We start from the raw sequence: 21,994 nt of genomic DNA, 5'->3' as shown, positions 1-21,994 counted from the left end.
CAGCTATATTTAATACATTATCATTGCACTGAACTGCCTTGCACTATATTTATATTTAATCTTAAACCTCAGTCTATTCGGCTCCCACACACAGCTGCGTGCTTCGCGTTGCTGTAGACGCATCCCATTCACTTTACATGGGCTCACGTGATCCGTTGCCGAACTGAATTGTGGGTCCGTCGCGTCGCGTTTCTCCCGCCGCTCGCGGTTCAGCTGTTGCTGCACCGACATACGGCACCGTCAAGCCAATCTACGGACGGCACCAACCAATCACATTACGGTTTTACTTCAAGTCATTTGCATAGCTACCGTCGGGAACACCCACTGGCATGCATTGACGGAACGCAGCTGTGTGTGGGAGCCGATACTGATATTGCACTATTCCCACCCCTTTTTCAACTGTATATTGCATCTTGCCTGTGTCTGTTGAGGTGTCCAAGACTTGGCAACCTTGACAGGGACATTGCATTACCCTATACCACCCATAGTGTCTATTTATTTATTTGCAAATGTACATACTGTATTTATTCTTATACATATCTATATTCTGCTGCCCTTCATTCTATTCTTACTGTTCTGTTTTTTTTTCTTTTACTCTTTTTATGTTTTTTATTGGGGGCCAAGCAGCGAAGCTGCGAAGGCACCCATTGAGTTACTAGCTTTTCCTATTATTATTAGTCTGCCATTGGAGTCTATGACAGCCCATAGAACGCCTGGCTAAAAAGTTCAGATTTTTTGGCAGAAAGTTTCGGGACACTCCACTGACCACTCACACTCATTTACGGACCTCTAAACCCAGCCATCTAGCGCCACCAACAGGTCAAAATCTGGCCGAAAATTGAACCGCTGGGTCTAAAGTTATGAAATTTGGTACACTGATTCAGCACTGTCCCATGATCACTCTCACCAATTTACAGAACTCTATGCCCAACACTCTAGCGCCACCAATGGGTCGAACCTGGATTGCATTAACGCATGTGACCATTGATCGGTGCATCCGATTTTCACATATCAGGCACTGTTGGAATCCCTGGACTGACCTAAGTTCAATGACTCCTATTACGTCACTTTCCGCCATATTGGACCTCCGCCATATTGGATTTAGTCCAAACTCTACGAAAAGTTTCAGCGGTTACAAATTTCATCCGATTTTCACAGAACTTGGCGGAGATGATCTTCAGCCCGAGCCGCACAAACGATACTTGTCAGATTTTTCAATTTCATTTTTGTTTGCCCGTGACAGCCAATCAAATATGGTGATAAAGCCGCCAAACAGGAAGTGGACTAACATCTCCGTGATGCTTTGAGTTAACATAGCAAAACTCGATACCATTAGTCAGGACACTGTCCCAATCACTCACAGCAATTTTTATGCATATACATTGAACACTCTAGCGCCACCACCAGTTCAATGCTGGACATGCGTTCATGCGCGCGATCCTTGACTCTTTTGTCTGATTTTCACAATTGAGGTAGCGTCTTAATCCTTGTAACATCCCAAGTTCATCGACCCCTATACCATCACTTTCCGCCATATTGGACATCCGCCATATTGGATTTTGTCCAAACTCTACGTAAAGTTTCAGCGGTTACAAATTTCATCCGATTTTCACAGAACTTGGTGGAGATGATCTTCAGACCGAGCCGCACAAACAATACTTGTCAGATTTTTTAATTTCAAGTTTATTTGCCCGTGACAGCAAATCACACATAGCGACGATGCCGCCTAACAGGAAGTGCGCTAACATCTCGCTACGTACAGAGACTTGGTATCTGATTGTGAGGACGCACTAGGAAATTGGCATCATTTGGCCTCTATAGGGGGCACTGCAATACAGGAAGTGAACTCGTATCTCAGCAACGCTTTGATGTATGAAGTCCAAACTTGGTACAGGGACTTCGTATCTGATTGTGAGGACACAGTAGGAAATTGACATCATTTGGCCTCTAGGGGGCGCTGTAATACAGGAAGTGAGCTTGTATCTCTGCAACACTTCGATGTATGAAGTCCAGACTTGGTACAGTGACTTCGTATCTGATTGTGATGACTCAATAGGAAATTGGCATCATTTGGCCTCTATAGGGGGCACTGCAATACAGGAAGTGAGCTTGTATCTCAGCAACGCTTTGATGTATAAAGTCCAAACTTAATACAGAGACAAAGTAGTTGATTGTGAGGACATGGAAGGAATGTGGTCTCATTTGGCCTCTAGGGGTGCTGTAATAGACAAATTGAGCTCACATCTCAACAAGTCTTTGGTGTATGAAGTCCAGGGACATGGTAGCTGATTGTGAGAACGCAATTGGTTTAATTTGCGCCTCTAGGGGCACTATAACAAAGTAAATGAGCTTATTTCTCAGCCATTCTTTATCCAATTGCAATCAAACTTGCTGTGAGTGGTTGTTTATGCCATGGCAACACCATTCCTGCTATAGGGCACTGCTTGGCCCCCACATTGCTGCTTGCAGCTATATTTTTTATTCTTATATGTTAAGTGTGTTACTTTGAGAGCAAAGATTAGCCGGAGTCAAATTCCTTGTTTGTTTACGCAAACCTGGCCAATAAAGCTGATTCTGATTCTGAGTTTTAAAAGCATGTCCAGATGAAAATGAGAAGGACTCTCACTGAGAATGAATGTACAGGCTATCTAACACTGGTGCAGTATTGCCTCCACAGGGGTCTGTGCTGGTCTGGCATGTTGCCCATAGAAGTGAAGACAACCTATTATACACTTGTATATCCCTTGATCATAAACATATATTTTATCAGTATATGCACCCATATAATGCATATAATTGAAACAAATTAACTTATTCAAAACATTTAGGTGCATTACCCTGTAATACATAGTTGTATGTGCACTTGTACAGATGATGTATGACATAACAAATAAGACACAAATGGCAATTAACAGTCCAATATAAAATAAAGTATTGGCTAAAATAAGGCAATGGCAATACTTTAGTTTTAAATCACATCCTACAGTACTGTTAGGGTAGCCAGGTGACTAACCTAATTTGGCTTAACATAACTTTAACTTTATCTTCTGGGATGTTCTTAAGGTAAGTTCTGCCAGTCTACATTGCTATCTGTAATTGTAAATAATGTATGTAAAAATAATGTCATACCATGTACAACAATGTTGGTTTTCAAGCAAATCAAATGATATACTTTTAAAATTTGCACATAATTACACATTGCTGCATTGGCTAAAACCTGTGCGTTCATTTTGCAAAAAAGGTTCCGTTTTATTGATAGCTACATGCCACTCTGCTGATGAGTGTCATAGATCTGATGCTGATCTATCACACATCAACTTTCAATCTTCAAACTAATCTGTATGTCTACCACATCTGTTTCTTATACCTCAGGTGAGCTGGTCTAATATGCAGTTTTGAGTTTGGTGTTTTTTCCCCCAGCATAGTCAGGTGGAAACTTGGTAGTTTTGCTAACAGTTTGTGCAATTTGTAATAGTACAACAGTAAAAAATAGTCCTGTAGTAAAAAAAACAGTAAGTCTCTTCTCTGAAGGCACATGGATGCTTTCCTTTTCTAGTCTTCGAAGGAGTTATTATCCTTCACGCCTTCAAAAGCCATATTTCATCAAAAATTCATGTCAGAAACACCATTAGATGTGACAGTTTGGTGGAAGTTGGCAGGTTTGTATGTGTGATGCAGAGGGAGATCATCCACTGGACGGCAAAGCTGGAGAAATTGCTGAAAATAAGAAAAGATAATTAAGTAACTTGTACGTTATATGATAGAGCACTGATACTTTACAACAAATGTGCATCTTAGTGCTTAGTGATTATCTTCAGAAACATTCAAATGACACCTATAACCTTGAACTTACATCTTTCAGGGGGGCTTTGCCCATGTACAGTTTGTAGATGATCCAGAGGGGAATGAGAGAAAGAGAGATGGTGGCTAAGAACCAACCAATGACGTTGGCCCAAACAGGGTACACATATGTGAGGCTGAACTTCAGAGGAGAGTACCTCACAGTAGAGAAAATCAATGTGCCCTGTGAACAAGAGGAGGGAAGTAGAGGGAGTAAACAGTTAGTGAAATCATGTATTTGTTACATTACTTTCATTCGTAGACACATTTTGCTGCCTGTGTCTACATTGCAACATAACTCACTCAGCTTTCCCTGGGTGGCACGGTCCAGTCGAAATAAACATACTGTGTGAGGAAATGCACAGATGGAAGCCAAGTTCCTTCCCAGAGTGGGCTCCAGTAAATCACCATAAGTGAAATGTGTATCATAATTTGTCCATTCATCCATACATACAAACATACTATACATCCATGACACTGCCATAATCATTTCCTGACACCCTAAATGTCAAGAACCTGCTTAATGTTCTCCTGAAGCGGTCCAGAATGTAGAGGCGGCAGCAGAATGAGCCTTACCATACACACTGTAGGAGTGATGAAGAGCCAGCAGTACTTCATCACAGGTGCTGGTCTGTACCCGATCATGTGAGTTATGTTCCCATAGAAGCGTTCAGCACCTGTTTCATAAGACAGGATGTTAGAGCTCCCCCAAAACAACTATGCAAAAATGGTATTGTAGTGACACACTCATGATGGGCTAGGACACAACCAGAGACTCCGACAAACACAGGGGTATTCTGCCTACTGCTTAGCTTATCATGTCAGTCATGTCCTTTTGAACAAATACCCAAATACTAATTAAACAGGCAAAAATAACATTCTTTCAGTAGGCCTTGAATTCCTAAGTGCATAATATTGTAGCATTGTGGGTGTAGCAGTGAACTGACCATAGACCCAGGCTATGCTGATGGACTGACAGAGAGACAGAATGAGAAGAGTAATTCCGCTGCACACGTGATGGTCCATCAGCTGTAGAATGTACAGTCCCCCCTGACACCAAATAGAAGGGAAAGAGACTGACAAAACACCATGGAACAGCATAACATCCACACATTTTTCAGACAGTATAACATATAAAGACTATAAAGACAGGTTGAGTGCCTTTCTATGACAATATACCTTTTCATTTGAACTGTTCTTTAAACAGAGGTACAGACTATGATTTGCCATTATGCAGTGTGTCATAAATAAGAATGGACAATATGAATAGCAATATAAAAGTGATGTGTGTGTATGTGTGTACATTCATTCCTCACCTCTGTCACAAAGATGAGGCCAATCAGAAAAGCTCCAGTGCAGATGGCCAGCAGGAGCAGCTCCCGTCTGAAGCCTTTGCGGAGTTGTGTGGGGAATATATCCACCAGTGAGGTCATCAGACAGTCCAAGCCAACAAACTACAATGAGGCCATGACAGAGACCAGTGAAATAAGTGTAATGTGTGGATAACCTGCATTTATTTGCATTGATGTTAGGGAAGTGTTCACTGGTTTAGAGTGAAAAGGATGTGAGAGTTGTTGTACCTGGCTGTCCAAGCCTAAGAGGATGATCATGAGGAAGAAACAAGCGGACCAGACCTGTGACACAGGCATCATGGCTACTACCCTCGGGTACACAATGAATGCCAGTCCAGGACCTGGAATGCAGACATTAAAAAGTAGCACTAGCTCGAAATCACACAGACAACTCTAAATGAAAGATACCAATAACTAGACAGGAAGTGTCACTACAAAGTTATTTACTATGCTTCTGGTGTTTTCACATATATTTTTAATTAGTATATATTAAGTATTTATTTCACAGTGATTTAAAGTAATTTAGTATTTATTTCACAGTGATTTAAAGTGATTTAGGATGTTTTAAAGGCATCCTAGCAGGCACTGGTTGTGCTTCAATGGAGCTCTACTGTCTGTCATCATATAAATCCCACCCCATTTCAGATCAGTAACTGTCATGTGCCCCGGACCACTTGGAGACGGTGGAATCTTTGAAACAATATCCAGTGTTAATCGTACTACCTCAATAAATAGAACTGAATTTAAATGAGTTTGTGCACTCACCAGAATCAGCCACCTCTGAGATGTCAACACCCTGCTCGTGGGTCATGAACCCCAGTATGGAGAAGATGGCAAAGCCGGAAATGAAGCTGGTACCACTATTCAGCAGACATAACAGGAACGAGTCCCTGAAAAAAAAAATGTTAAAGTAACATAATGCAAAAAACTCGTATTCACACCTTGCTGTCCCTTTAGCCCTTTACCCCTAAGTTATCATCATTGTGGCTTCAAAATGAGAACCCGTTTAAACAATTTGAAACCATTATTTTAAGGTAAAAAACGTTATCATATTGCTTTAATGTCCACAGTCATCCGTGATGTTTATGTTCCCCCATGTCAATTGTTGGTATTCATATAACTGCTTTCAATGATGTCTGTTACACAGTGTCCAGCAGGAATGCCGGGAACTGAGTGAGCCACTGTCCTAACGCTAGCACCCCTGGGTCTCTCCTAACACTACATGGGTCTCTCCTAACACTACATGGGTCTCTCCTAACACTAGCACCCCTGGGTCTCTCCTAACACTAGCACCCCTGGGTCCCTCCTAACACTAGCACCCATGGGTCCCTCCTAACACTACATGGGTCTCTCCTAACACTACATGGGTCTCTCCTAACACTACATGGGTCTCTCCTAACACTAGCACCCCTGGGTCTCTCCTAACACTACATGGGTCTCTCCTAACACTACATGGGTCTCTCCTAACACTAGCACCCCTGGGTCTCTCCTAACACTACATGGGTCTCTCCTAACACTACATGGGTCTCTCCTAACACTAGCACCCCTGGGTCTCTCCTAACACTACATGGGTCTCTCCTAACACTAGCACCCCTGGGTCTCTCCTAACACTACATGGGTCTCTCCTAACACTACATGGGTCTCTCCTAACACTACATGGGAATCATTGCCTCAATATCAACAAATCAGGATGTAGGTTATGAATCTAGTATTGACCATCCCCAAAATGCACCAGAATACAGGAAATCACATCAAACAAATTCAAAAATTTCTGGGGGCCCCCAAACCCCCCCCCCCCTCCCACATATACGACAATAAGTGGGGGGCCCTTAATACATCTGGGCCCAGGGGCCCAAAAGTTCATAATCCGCCCATGGCACCCATGGGTCACATTTACATGCGTAAAGAAAAAACGCTATAATACAGGAAACTAACAAGCACCATCATCTGAAATGATCACTGGCAAATGCAATCAAACATAAATAATGCAACATTTCCCCAAACAATTAGTCTATAAACATAATTTTCATAGATGTTGGCGTGCGCTATCAAGAGCTTCCAAAGGCTACTGCTGTGCGGTATGTCAAAAAAGCCAAAAAGTAGTACTTGTAGGTTATTAACAAAGGTGAATGGATTTACAGAAATTTTGCAAATGTGGTGACGGCATACAACTTGTTAAACAAACGTTTAGTATGCACTCACAGTGATAGCCTACATTTAATGTGAATCATGGACTATACCCAAAGAAAGGAAAGGAGATGATTTGCACCTCTGTGGCTGTGATCCTACAACATGATAGCATGTTTGTTCATTTTAAAAATATGTTTGCATGGTAGGAAATGTGTTGAAATTCTGTTTGGGGGTGAGAGAAAGTGGAATAGAACATTATGTCCAATATTCCAATTTGTGGTTTAATGTTCTGCATATCTCATTAGTGGGTCACTTTGATACTAAAAGTATGATTCTATGTAATGACTGTATGATATCTATACTGTCCCTGTGTATATCTGTGTGTTATTGTATTTAGAGATAAGCGGGAATATTATGACTTTGCAGTGTTTCACTGTTCTGCATGGCTGCGTCAGTAGCTATCTGCTCCGGATTGCCAGGTTGCCACTAATCAGAGTCTGATTCAGTGTAGTCCACGTGAGATGGGATGACCAACGCCATTGATTTGGTCCCCACCAATGTTGACATCATGGCTACAGCCTTGCTCCTAACCCTAGCGCCTATGGGTCTATCCTAACCCTAGCGCCCATGGGTCTATCCCGACACTGGCACCCATGGGGTTTCTGCTTCCTTGCTGTCTCCCACTTGTCAATCCAACGGGCTGCAAGTTTGTGTGTTTGAGCCGAGGCCAGTGCGGGGCAGAGCTGCACAGTGAACACACATTATATTTGCCCTCCAACCCGTACTTGTAGCAGTCATTATTGTAGTTGTTGTAGCTGCCCAGAGACGTGAGAAAGCCCAAGCTGATGGCATAGGAAAAGAAGATCTGCGTGCCTGCATCCATCCAAACCTTGAACCACAAAACAACCACATTTTAGGTACAAAAACAGTGCTCACTGTTTAATTGGTAAACATAATATAGAAGAGTATAATAGGAATATCAAAAGAATCTAAACCTGTGGGTCGGACAGGCGTGAGATGTTGGGGTAGAGGTAGTAGGTAATCCCATGCATGGCACCGGGCAGGGTGATGCCACGGATGAGCAGTGCCAGTAGGGTAACATAAGGGAACGTGGCCGTGAAGTACGCAGCCTGCCAAACAAACCATGTTAATAAAAATACTGTTATTGCATGTTTGAGGATTTAAAATATTGGGGCTGGACAGGTGTGAGATGTTGCGGTAGATAATCAGCCGATTGATCAGTCAATCAGCTAATAGGTCTATTTTAGATGATAACTGAATGTTCTCCCATTTCACCATTAAGATTGTGTGACCAATTACAGTGTGCCCACTTGACCTTTTTCCAGCAGTAATATGCTACATCGAAAATGGAGTGAGAAGTTAACCTTAACAATGACAAATTAGCCCATTTACCATCTAATCCTTTGTTTCTTCAAGTAGATAAATAGCTTTCTATCATGGTGATGGTGGTGGGGATCTGTTGCTAGCTGATCCAATAGGCTAGGCATACACCTTGGCCTCATTGTTGGTGACCATTTTTCTCCATAAAGCATGAATGAATTATCTCCCAGAGTTCAGCGATTCTGTCTTAGATCGCTCAGGTTCACATACAAGATGATACACGTTCCAGGGAAGGCCCTCATCACAGCACACACACACACTCCAAGCCCCCCCCCCCCCTCCCCAATCAGATGCCATTGACAGAGGAAGAAGCACAGCCGGGAGAGGAGGTACAAGTCTTCATCAACACAGGATGCGACAACCTACCTGCACCCCAGTCTAAACAGATATCAGAACACCACCAGAACAACAGCAGGATTCTAGCTGCAGCCAGCTGATGTTACAGTGCAAGAGAGGGTGGCCATGGCAGGAAGAGCTGCCCCAGCAGCTGAAACCCTATTGGGTCCATCAAAGTGAGTTACATATGAACGATGACCTACTGATGAAAGGGCAGACAATTGTTTTACCAGACACATTACAGAGTGAAATGCTGGCAAGACTACAAGAGGGACATCTTGGGATAACCAAATGTAGGCTGAGGACCCAACGGGCACTGGGTGGTGGCTGGGACTGTGATCAAATCACAGAAGTGGTGCCCAGTGTGAGGCAGGCTATGTGCCAAATGTCAACCCCTACACCCTGAACCAATGATACCCTCAGAACAGCCAAAGCGGCCTTGGCAGAATGTGGGAACAGATATATTTTACTGGCAAAATTACTCTTACTTAACTCATTGAGTGCCAAAAACGTAATATTCATTTTTTCCTTCCCATGCGTTGAGTGCCAAAAACATGTAAGAAAAACAGAGGTCTGAAATGAAAGTAAATAAACCAATAAACCTTTCGAAACACTGGCGTCAAAATGAATCCAGATATAATAGAAAGCAAACACTAATATACATTCAATAAATATACACGACCCTCTTACTAGTGGCCGGCAGCATTCCCTGTTTTTCGTAACTCCCTCCCAACAGGTTAAGCAATATTGACAGAGACTCCCACTTACTATGACTCCACCTGCTTCCTTGGGGCAGCCGTGGCCTACTGGTTAGGGCTTTGGGCTTGTAACCGAAGGGTTGCCGATTCGATCCCCGACCAGTAGGAAAAATGTGGGTGGGGAAGTGGTTGAGCACTGCTCTCCCATGCCCACATCCACGGCTGAAGTGCCCTTGAGCAAGGCACCTAACCCCTCACTGCTCCCCAAGCGCCGCTGTAGCAGGCAGCTCACTGCGTCGAGATTAGTGTGTGCTTCACCTCACTGTGTGTTCACTGTGTGCTCAGTGTGTTTCACTAATTCACGGATTGGGATAAATGCAGAGGCCCAAATATGGTCTCTGGTACTTGACTTCCTGCCCACCAATTGACAGGGCCATCTTGGCAATTAGCCCTTTTGTCTCTAGGCATACAGTGGGATTATTTTTAACAATAAAATACCTTTTGTCTATATTTGCACAGCAATCCTTACTAACAATGGTTGAGTTCATGAGATTCCGATGGCTTATCTAAATTCCTAAATTATCTAAAGCCTCCTTCTTACCCATTGTTATAATTGATAGCCGTTGTTTACCTTCTTTTTTCGAAGAAAATAATATTGTTTGGCAGAAAAAATGACATTCTTACAATCACCCCAGCAGCCAATAGTTTGACCAGCATGTGACCAGCAGCCAATAGTTTGACCAGCATGTGACCAGCAGCCAATAGTTTGACCAGCATGTGACCAGCAGCCAATAGTTTGGGCAGAGCAAAGGGGAGGCGGAGAGGGCTGTGAAAATGGTCAAAGGCTTCTGGAAGAAAAATACTGACCCATATAGGGCCTCACTGGTGTATAGATTCACACCACTGTATCAAGGGAACTCCTGTTGGGCAGGAGCCTGTGCTCACCATTGCCAGTCTCACCTGCCCAACTAACACCACAATGGCCTAACAGGAAGGCCTTTGAAGATGAGGACAGACAGCTGAAACAAACGCCGACAGAGGACTTTAATCAAAGACACAGAGCTTCTGTGAGACCGGAGCTAAAAGCAGGTCAGTGAATCTGGATCACAAGCAGAAGCCACAGTGCTGACAAAAGCAAACACTCTCTGCTCATATATAGTGGAGACAGGCTCAGAAGAGGTTAGGAGAAATAAAACACAGGCCTCTCTCAGGCCTCTCCCGGAAATGTAACCTAGAATTCAGACAGACAGATGTTTCAAGCATAACTATTCCATTACACTATGTAACTTAGAGTTAAGACAGACGGGTTATATAATTTTGTTGATGGTTCTATTCAGGGACTGAACCCAAAAACGCTAAATTCACATTAAATTGGCTTGCCATATCAACTCAGCTTCGCATTGGTGTTCTGTTCACCCAATGTTGGCTGAATCGAAACATAGGCCTATTAGTTGCTTACTTTCACTTCCAAAGATAGCGAACAAACGATTTTCAAAATAGTTATGAAAAAGCATTGTTTAGTTTTGGCCGGTAAAAAATATGTCTGGGCGGTAATTATTTTTCATCTATCACTACCATCCATTTTGGCTAGTAAGCCAAAAAGTTAATTTCAACCCCTGGTTCTACTACTTTGAGGAAGGGAGGATGTAGTATGCCCCTTTGTATGTGTATGTGCGGTGTATGTGCGCTGGGTAAACAGTTTAGTAAATATGCCTGCATGTGAAAAGACTATGCTGTTGTCCAATATCATTGGCTGAGGGGTTACTCACCACAGAGGGAAATACTTCTACAAAACAAAGAAAACAAGTTTTGGGAGGTGTGCTTACACCATTCCAGGATCAGATCTACTGTGTGATTCAAGGATGACAGAAAATCTCCTCTTTGTGCTCTCCCACAGAACTGAAAACAGTCCCCTAAGGAGAACTCCCTCATCAAAATTCCACATCAAAAGCGGAAAGGAAATATTTTTAGATGTTAATCCTTCAATTAAAAAATAAAACACCAGACTACATCTACAGTAAAAACCTGGTCAAATATGAACACATCTTTGTCCTTATTATATTTCTCCACAGAGGTCAAATGCCAGCATGCTCTCACCTTCCCTGTGGACTTAATTCCCTTCCACACACAGAAGTAAACGATCACCCAGATCAGGAGGAGACACAGCGCCAGCTCGTAGTTTACACTCCCTATTTCTTCTATTCCCTTGGATATGTGTAATACTCTGTTCCTAATAGATCAGAGAGAAGGGTGATGGAGAGAAGAGTGATGGAAATAGATAGATAGAGAGAGGGGGGAGGGGTGGTCGGAGAGACAAGGCAGGTTCAGGAGGGAGAGAGAAAAGCAGGGAGAGAGAGACATACAGGGAGAGAAGCAAATTAGACTGAGATAGACAGATTTATCTATTCCAAAGAAAACAACAGAAGCATGGTAAGAGTTGTATAAAGTATCCGAAACCCACACTTGAGTAGAAGTACAGATATTTGATCAGAAAACTACTAAAGTAAAATTACAAATAATATATTAGAATATAAACAAATATGTAAAATAAGTATATATGTAAATAAGTAAAAGTCTTAAAGTATATATTATTTACAGTACTTAAGTATGAGAAGTAGCCCATTATAAAACATGCTTAAGTACTGAAAGTAGAAGTACAAAGTGCTAGTAAAAGCTTTAGAGGACAGGTGGGGTGACAACCCCCTCCTCTATGCTTTTAATGAAAAAGAAAGCAGTCAGAACTTTGGATAGGCTATTCTAAGTTCATGCAGCACCTTTAAACTTGGTGCCTACACTTCATACATAAAGTCTTCGAAGCCTGAACAAAGGTACACTCTTAAAACGTATGCGTTGTCCTTATCTGGAAAGATATGTGTTAAAAAACAACATAAACTGTGTTGTCCCTATCTTCTGGACACAGAGATGTTGAAAACAACAAAACAATTTGTTTTAAGAGTGTATGGCTGCCATTCCACTGCTGCTTCCTCATATATATATATATATATAATATAAAGGCCTACAATGAAGTTTAACCAACGTGTTTAGAAAAGCAGCTACATCTCACTCCATAAACAAGCCTAAACGAAAGTGCCATTAATGAAAAGCAAGCAGTTAGAATTTTAATTTAATTCAGCTCCTTACAACAGCCCACATAGGCCTTGGTGTGCTATGTCTTAGCTGTATTTGCTAGGCCTTTACTATGTCTTCATTCATTGCTGTGTCCCATTGTGACATCAGGTCAGGACATTTTGGGGTTGCAAATATCTAACATGCTGAATGGAAAATGGCTTTTGTTTTCATTTGCACATTACTTAAGCCTACTTTGTACTTAATGCTGTTAAAGAAAATGTAGTGGAGTAAAAGTATACATTTGATTTTAGCAATGTAGTGAAGTAAAAGTAAAAGAATAAAAATTAAAATTCAAGTAAAGTACAGATACTCCCCATTCATACTTATGTACTGTACTTAAGTATTTCTACTTAGTTACTTTACATCTCTGTCTTTGAACATCTCTGTCTTTGAACCAGATTGAGAGTGCCACAGAGCCACTTACTCCCAGAATTCCACTACAGGCAGCGTTCCATTGCCTCCTCTGGTGTTGTTTGAAGACGCATCCGTTGTGTAGCGTATGCAGGACTCTGAACAGAAAAACATCCCAAGCAATTATGACACGTTACTGCTGCAAGTAAGACCCTTAACATTTTAGGCACTTATGGGAATATTAAATATATGGCTGTATGGATTTTGGGATAATAAGGACGTGGTACTAGACTTTCTTATTTCTTCTAGAAAGAAAAGTTGGCCATGCTGTTAAGAGCCCTTTAACAAACCTTAATAGGGAAGGTGGATTCAGGGAAATAATGTAAAATGTATAAACATTTGTAGTTCCTAGGGTAGGAGTAGGGACTGCAACATAATTTTTACATCAACAGTCTTTCCAGCTGCTCTTACCAGTGTTCCAGCTGTTGTCACAGTTTGTCCAGGGCAGTTCTGCACTAAAGGAGGAGAAGAGATAGAATAATGCCCATGCAAGGATCACAATATAGGAGGTGGCACTGAACCCGATGATTAGATGACTGGCATAACCTACGCCTAGAAGGAGAAAAACAATGTCTGTGAATGCTTTGCCAAAAGAATATTAAGAAACTGACATAACTTAAATCGGATACATTTATATGCATTATCTATTGTTCTGTCTTCCACTATTTTTTTTTTTTCTATACTCACATCACATCACAATCAGATATTGTCTCTCACCCTGAAATAGTGGGCAGATCTTACGCCAGCAGGTGATGCCTCCCTGACTGGTGTACTGTCCCAGAGCGGTCTCCATAAAGAAGAGAGGAATTCCACAGGTGAGCAGGAATAACAGGTAAGGGATGAAGAAAACACCTGAGGCACATGGAATAATTACTTGCATGCATGTAGCAGCCATCAAGGTTTAACATGAAACTTCAAGTTATACCTAACCCTTCATACATAATGCCATCTGACCTGTTCCTACTGAGTGAGGAATTTATGGATAGTAATATTCACATCACATATCATGAAATATGAGACACTGGGGTGGGGGGAGGGGGAGTGGGAGGGGTGGTAGGGTCTCAGTTGACCGGGGCATCAAGTGGCCAGTTATGCAGGACATTTTGTGCACATTGTATATGATCAAAAAATACTTTATTTACTCTAAAAAGGCAACGTTTTGATCTCAACAGAATAGGCTACGACGCATCTGTAGCTCTGATCAAGATTATACAGTAGAGAGAGCTGCCATGTCCGAGTGAGAACGAGACTACGCAGATATAAAAATGTGGGTCAGGAAGAATGCCTTAAAAGGAAACACAAAAAAAGACAACACAAGACTGTCTTGTGTATTGCAATATGCACTGCTAGGTAAACCTTTTGAGAATATTGTGAGGAAGCATTGGTCTATCCTTAGCTCAGACCCCTCTATCAAAGACATTTCTTTTAGACTGCCCCCACGTTGGCTACAAATGCTCACCTAACTTATGCGACATACTTTACTTGTAAGAGCAGACCAGCCACAAGATAACCCCACCACATATTTTCCCCCCGGTTCCCTATGGCAATTACAGTCACGCAAATTGCGCACAATGTAACTTTACATGTAAATGTAAATCTTTTAACCAGCCACATACCGGGAAAACTCTACAGATAAAATGTGTCATAACATGCAACACTCAAAATGTCATCTATATGATAAAGTGCCCTTGCATATATTGGAAAAACACAGTGCTGCTTAAAACACGCATTGCGGAGCACAGAAGTAACATACAATTAAATGATGAAAAATATCCAGTGGCAGTTCATTTAAATTCACTGAAGCATAATGTTTCCACTCTTAGATATATTGGGATTGAACAGGTCTCTATTCCCAGACGAGGGGGAGATTTAGACAATCTCCTCCTTATAAGAGAAGCTTTTTATATACATATATACTTTAGATACCATGTCTCCAAAGGGTCTAAACATGCATTTTGATCTTAAACCTTTCTTATGATTTATCCACCATGTTACCAGTAAAGCCAGTCTTCAAATATAGCATAGCTAATTGCAAGTTCCTATACAATTAACTGTTTTTATATGTATTGCTATTAAACGTATTTTGCATAATGTTGTTTCTGTAAAAATGAACAGCTTTTAATGCAATTAGAGATTTGGGCCTATTGCCTTGCATGCAGTTTGTGTTGTTTGCCACCTATGGATGCACCCTGCCTGGTTAAGGCAGGTGTCTGATAAATAGGCCTATGGTCATGTGATATAGGCCGTCTCTTTATGGTCATGTGATATAGTACAGTGGGAATTTCTTTTCTTCATCTAATTGTGCTCTTTTGTTGCATTCCCTCTCAATAGTTTTGCATTCCTTCGCAGTACTAATTTAAAAGTTATGGTTATGGTTATGGGATTTGGCAGACAAAGCAAACACAGTTGGACAGGCAACTATGTTCTGTTCCCAGAGCATGCTTTCTCTGTCTATGATCTGCAGGGTTAGGCCCGTTTCACAATGGGTGCGTGGCGTGAGCGTGGCTGTTGCGTGTCAGTTGCCTGGCATTTTCTGTCTTTGCTTACCAGAAGCATGTCTGATGCAGCACTACGCCGGCCTCTCTACCAATTAAAACGTCTCTTTTTCTCACGTCTTTTTTTTCTTCACTGTTTTGAATGGAAACGCTTCCAACATGCTTGTGTGTGGCGTGAAAAATAGGCGTGAGTCATGGGACTCACCTACTCGAAATTAGGCATATACATCATGTCTATGGTTATACAGTAGGCCTAATAGCCTAGCCTAAGTTAAACGTTTAATTGGCCTAAGACACGATCTTGTTGTAGCCTAAATATTGTAGCGAATTATAGCCTATGGTGATGACAGCTTTTAAAAACATTAATTTCCCTCTCGCTGGAGTGAACGCAACACGAGCTGTTGCGCAAACAAATGAATTAGGGGGATGATGTGCATCTCCGTTCACCAAAAGCTATGATTTTGCTAACCCATTAGCAAAATAAATAATTTCAAAGGTTCTCTCCATTGTTAACGTGCAAAATTTTTCCTTGTGGGTTATAGTGTCAAGCAGTGAAGTGATAGCCTATTGCAGGTTGGCAATATTCACGTCACGTGAGTCAAACAAGAAGACGGGCGCTGCTTTCTCTGTTGGTATTTCTGTCCCTCCGACAACTGCGTTAAATTGGTGTGTTTAGCAGTCAACATTTCAAAACATTTCCCGGGGAGAAATTCCCCCTACCCCAGCTGACACCACCTCAGCTGACCCCCTCAGAAAATACTGTCAACGTCCCTGGTCCCATAGGCCAAAGTGAGAGATTTAAATTTAATTCTGGCCACTATAGGGAGCCAGTGGAGAGTAAGAGAGGAATTGCATGTGTCCTCTTTGGCTGATTGAAGACCAGGCGTGCTGAAGCAAAAAGTATTGCGAGGGAACACAAAACTATTATGAGGAAATTCAAAACTCATCACAAGGGAATGGAAAAGTAACTCTAACAAAAACTTTTTTATCATGGTGTGTATGATACATGGATTATATACATGGGTTCCAATAAAGTAAAACTTGTGGAGCTGTTCACTTAAGTGTCTACCTTTATTTTTCATGACATTATTATTTTTTTCTGAGTATAAAAAAGGCGAAAGCATAGACTACCGATACCAATACCCCAGCTCCCCCAACAACCCCCTCACCCCACACACACACACCATTACCCCATGCAGACACTCCTGAAGCCACTCACCTCCCCCGTTTTTATAGCACAGGTAGGGAAACCTCCACACGTTGCCAGGTCCAATAATGGCTCCCATCACGGTCAAGATATATTCAGTTTTGCTTCCCCAGTTGCCTCTGATATTCATCTTTCCATGTTGGTCTCTGTCAGGACTGACATCTGTCCCGTGCCTGTCTGCTTTGATCATGGTGGTCATGGTGATAAAACAGACACTTGGCAAGGCTAACTGAGCAGTCCCCAGGCTGGTTCTGTTGTGAAAAAAAGTGTGGATGGTGGTATATAAGCCAGTCAGCCTACGGGGGGGGGGGTAGGGATGGAGGTGGGGTAAGTTACACAAAGGCAAGATTTGGTCCTCCCACACTCTTAAAAGGAATGTGTTGTACTGTACCTATCTGGACACAGAGATGTGTTAAAAAGACATCGCAAGTTGTGTTGATTCAACGCAATTTGTGCTATTTTCAACACATTTTGTGCACAAATTTAAAAAGGAAACAATGTGTTAAAACAACGAAAGATGTGTTAAAACAACGCAAGTTGCGTTGTTTTCAAAACATTCGTTTTAAGAGTGCACCTACAAGTCTTTCACTTATGATAATGCATGCATCAGAAGAGTCATATAAACACAGGGAAGGAAACAAGATGGAAAAAAGGCCACTTTGGTGCAAAAATAATACAGGCTGCTGTACAAGAAATGTAACATCTTTGACTGTGTAACTGAAACATAAGTATGTGTGATCAGGAGTGTACAAACACACACATGCATATATACATAAGCCTATATCCATATATATAAATATAGATATAATGATACACACACATACTGTAGGCCTACATACATCACACACACACAGCCAAATTAAATGACTGAGCTGACTGAAATACTTGTCTGACACAATGTTCAAACTCTGACTTGCGTCACTGTTCAGTAGTCACTTTTGTAATTACCCGGAGTAAAGTTATAAATAATCCAGCTCTAGTTTTGCTAACCTGATGTGAAATCTGGGTTAGGACAATGGGCCTCATTCACTAACTATTTTTACTGACGATTTCTTTTTTAAACCTTGCTCAGTTTTCATGAAGACAATGGCATTCAACAATGTTTTTTTATTGTTTGTTTTTGTCTGGGATTTGTTCTTAGGTAAGAATAGAAAACACACACTCAAGACAACTCTTATGAAAATCTGAGCAGTGACCTGTTTCTGCAACATAACTGATTGCACTTTCATCTTTGCTGCAGTTATAAAACATTATTGGATTCAAATGACAACTATATTTCTATCATTTGTAATATTTTTTAATGTTTATTTTCATAATTTTACAATGTTATGTTAACTACTTACAAAGCTCTGAAAGGCATAGCACTTTCATATATCCACAAAGTAAACTTAGATCTTCTAATGCTAATATTTTAAAGCTGCAGTTGGCAAGTCTGACAGATTGAGGGGACTTTTGAATTTTGAATGTTTACAACTCTCATGCCCCACTACCACCGAGCACCCTCTCATCGAGTTTGTGCTCGTCAGTGCGCACCAGACTGCACCTGACTGCGACAGTCAGATCTCACTCAGCCCTACTCTGATTGGACCAGAAGAACCGGAAGCTGTGGATTTTTGCAAAACAAATAACAGGCTCTAGGTAGAAAGTGGTAGAAGTAGAGGTAGAAGTGTGTTTTTTTTTTTCTAAATCCGGCTGATTTATGTTGTTCTGTCAGAGCATAGTGTTGGTTTCAGTGAATATGATCAAAAAAATCTTGCCAACTGCAGCTTTAATTGTACCCAAAGTGCTCCACAAGCAAAGTGGAGAAGCTGCATGTGCACCCTGCAAACAGGCGAGTTCAGTGAATATCTTTAAAAAAGACCTACCTGTATAGAGAGCCTTTAGTTAACCCATCTTATCTTGTAGACTACTTTTTCAGATTATTCTACATTTGACTGCTGCCATTAGAGCTGCAGTCAGCCAGAAGCAGATGGGCTCCCCCTATTAAAGGGAAACTTGGCAGGATTTCCCCCTCTGCTGGAGAAATTGTGCATTATGCTATTTCAAACTGTGGAAAAAGGTAACGATAAAGCCCATGGATTTGTTTACAAGCTAGCAAAACGGTTAGCATAAGTTCGGCAGACAATTTGGATGTTACAAGGTAAGAAACACGATTTAAAACGAGTTTCTTGTTTCTCACTTCTCTTTCCGGGATGGTAGTCTCAATGTTGCAAGGTTGGTTTTCCGCCTGGGGACGCTAGAGGCAGCGGGAAAAGTCACCATTTTCACAAGAACAGGTCATTTAACAATCCAAATGATTTTTAAGTCAGGTTCTGGTCAAGGTTTCTTCCTGGAATATGGGAGTTTTCACAACACATAAAGAACATACTAAGGCTAACCGCTTAGAGTCCACATCAACGGGGCCTAAGCATTTGTTATAATAATAATAATAACTAGATGTACCGCAGAGCGGTACAAAATATGACTGCCACCCAGTCCTGCACAGTCTATCACACACATCAATTTGTCTCCATCTCCTACCCATCCCCTACTCTTGCAACTTTTGTGTATGTAAATTAGTGTGTGCATGTGTGTGTTTGCGTTTGTGTGCCTCTCTCTGTGTGTGTGTGTGTGTGTCTGCTTGCCTGCATGTGTGTGTGTGTGTTTTATGTGTGTGTGTGTTCGCTTGTGAGTTTGTAAGCTTGTCTTCATGTGCGTGTGTGTGTTTGTGTGTGTTTATGTGTGTGAGTGCATGCGTGTGCTTGTGTGCGTGCCTGTGTGTGTGTGCATGTGAGTCTGTGCGTGCGTGCCTGTGTGTGTGCATGTGTGTGTGTCTTTATGTGTGTGTGTTTATGCATGTGTGTGTTTATTGTGTGTGTGTGCCTGCATGTGTGCGCATGAATCGTTATGTGTGTGTTTGCGTGCGTGTGTGTGTGTGTATGTATCTTCATGTGTGTGTTTGCATGTGTTAATGACTGCGTGTTTGTGTGCATGCATAGTGTAGTCACCAAATGTACACATATATTAATTGATTGTATGGTCCCCCATGAACGGAATACCACGAAACTTGGCATGCATTCAGAGGGTGTCATAATGATCCTTCACTTAAAATGCTGTGCAGTTTTGAACCTGTCAACCAAAGATACCTGCGATTACAATGCCTTGTTTTTGCTTTTTTATTTTTAATTAGGTGGCGCTATACATCAAATGAGTGGATATGGGATGGATTGCCATGGCTCCTGGAGGCCAACATACAAAAATGTCATTTTAGGCCCTATGGCTCTCGAGATATTCACAGAAAACTGGCTATCTACAGGACAATTGGTGTACAGTCACTAAATTTACATATTTAATTTATTGTGTGGCCTTCCATGAACGGAATTCCACAAAACTTGGCATGCATTCAGAGGGTGCCAGAATGATCCTACACAGGTGCCCCTGCTACAAAGAGTAGAAGTCCGCTATAAACCATGACCACCTAAAGTCTTTAATTAGCTGCCTACGGTTATCATCACATTACCAATATGAACTGTTACAGACAGCTGTTAGCCTAGTCCATGTCAAGGTAACACGAAGTTGCCACCACAGCACAGCAAGCGGTGAGAAAATGTCGGGAATTACTAAATGTGAGCACGAAATACATATTTCGAGAGCTCAATTTAGGCCTACAACGGGGTCACGTTTTATTAATTCGAGGGCTCAATTAAAGGAAAACGTGCTCACAAATTATCACGATCAGAAAAAATATCACTTAAAGTGAGCTCTCCGTACCGTAGGCCTGTACCACGGAGCCCGGGAGAGCTCAGCTTCTCACGCTATGTAGCTCACACCGTTCGCGATAAACACCACAGTTCTCTGCATAAACTTGGACCTCAACAAACACTCAAAACTTCGGCAAACATTCAGCTGGACGAAGATGGCAAGGGGGCTGTGCAAACACACACACAATCATCTCCCACCTATAGCCTACCTAACGGGACTATCCAGGTGCACTGCAATCAATGAGATTCCCCCTACAGTACGTCACTACAAGCGATCACCTCCCACCTCCCGATGTCATTCCCGGGGATACCCCTTGACACCACACTATGTTTCTGTGCACACAATTTAATTTCTTCGAGCCCACGTTTTAATTATTCGTGGGTGCGTTTTAGTAGATCGAAATCTCGAATATACTATAACGTGCTCATGTTTACATGTGTCAAGACAATATTGAGTGCACGTTTTACAAATTGTGGCCACGTTTAAGTAGATCGTGCACACAATGTTCTATAACCATGTTCACAAATTGTGCTCTCGTTTTAATAAATTGTGCCCTCGTTTTAGTAAATCGTGCGCTCGTTTTAGTAAATAGTGCGCTCGTTTAATAAATTTACTATTCTTAAAATGAGAGCTCAATTTAGTAAAATGAACAAACTATAGTAAACGAGAGCACAATATAGTAAATTGTGCACACGATTTAGTAAACCGAGCACACAATTTAGTAAAACGAGTGTACGATTTAGTAAAACGAGTGCACAATATAGTAAAACGAGAGCACAATTTAGTAAAACGGCACAATGTAGTAAAACGAGCGCACATTCTCTCAAGATGCAAAACATTTTGCGATGACACCTCTAGGGCTCCGTACTCCCGGGCTCCGTAGTAAACAGTGAGATGCAATCCTTCCAATCCACAGAAATGTAATTAGGCTACTGTCACGTCCTTAAAGTGACAGGCACTCAATTAGACTTAAACACCACCAATACAATGTAATGGCATTAAAGGTAGGTGTAGCCTATTAGTTTAAAAATCATAATGAAATATTGAAATTATTAAATACTTAGTTGGGTATTAGTAATTATGCAGATCACAGAATATGAATTACTAAAAAGATATGAACTTAATATAAACTCCAAAATATATGAATGTTTAGAAACATATGAAATGATGCCATCTTTTTATAACCTGACAATAGCCAGATGAATTTCGCTCCGCCTAGCTCCACTCATCCATCTGGAACCGATCCATTGAAGT

General features: G+C 41.5%; 1 protein-coding gene across 1 annotated transcript; it reads right to left on the bottom strand.

Moving 5' to 3' along the window:
* Positions 1–3,578: 3,578 nt before the first annotated feature.
* Positions 3,579–17,129, bottom strand: LOC143112654 (sodium- and chloride-dependent GABA transporter 2-like). Its single transcript, XM_076274930.1, has 14 exons — positions 17,012–17,129; positions 14,015–14,149; positions 13,709–13,849; positions 13,311–13,395; positions 11,855–11,987; positions 8,318–8,452; positions 8,108–8,211; positions 5,958–6,082; positions 5,421–5,533; positions 5,157–5,294; positions 4,788–4,890; positions 4,417–4,517; positions 3,854–4,024; positions 3,579–3,584 (listed from the first exon to the last, which is right to left on the bottom strand). The coding sequence occupies exons 1-14, from the start codon at positions 17,127–17,129 to the stop codon at positions 3,579–3,581; spliced, it is 1,608 nt and encodes a 535-aa protein (XP_076131045.1).
* Positions 17,130–21,994: the final 4,865 nt, after the last annotated feature.

The sequence above is a fragment of the Alosa pseudoharengus genome, unplaced genomic scaffold, assembly GCF_046254945.1.
Source record: "Alosa pseudoharengus isolate Yale_2024_CS ecotype anadromous, Long Island Sound unplaced genomic scaffold, YU_APseudo_1.1 YU_APseudo_1.1_scf_8, whole genome shotgun sequence".
Taxonomy (NCBI): domain Eukaryota; kingdom Metazoa; phylum Chordata; class Actinopteri; order Clupeiformes; family Clupeidae; genus Alosa; species Alosa pseudoharengus.
Note: the sequence above shows the minus strand (reverse complement) of the source record. Positions and strands in the feature narration are given on the sequence as shown.

Coding starts and splice junctions, on each gene's coding strand:
- LOC143112654 (XM_076274930.1), bottom strand. CDS start 17,129: ATGAATATCAGAGGCAACTGGGGAAGCAAAACTGAATATATCTTGACC. Junction 8,212..8,317: donor CACGCCTGTCCGACCCACAG/GTTTAGATTCTT, acceptor TTGTGGTTCAAG/GTTTGGATGGATGCAGGCAC. Junction 5,295..5,420: donor TCTTAGGCTTGGACAGCCAG/GTACAACAACTC, acceptor GCCTCATTGTAG/TTTGTTGGCTTGGACTGTCT.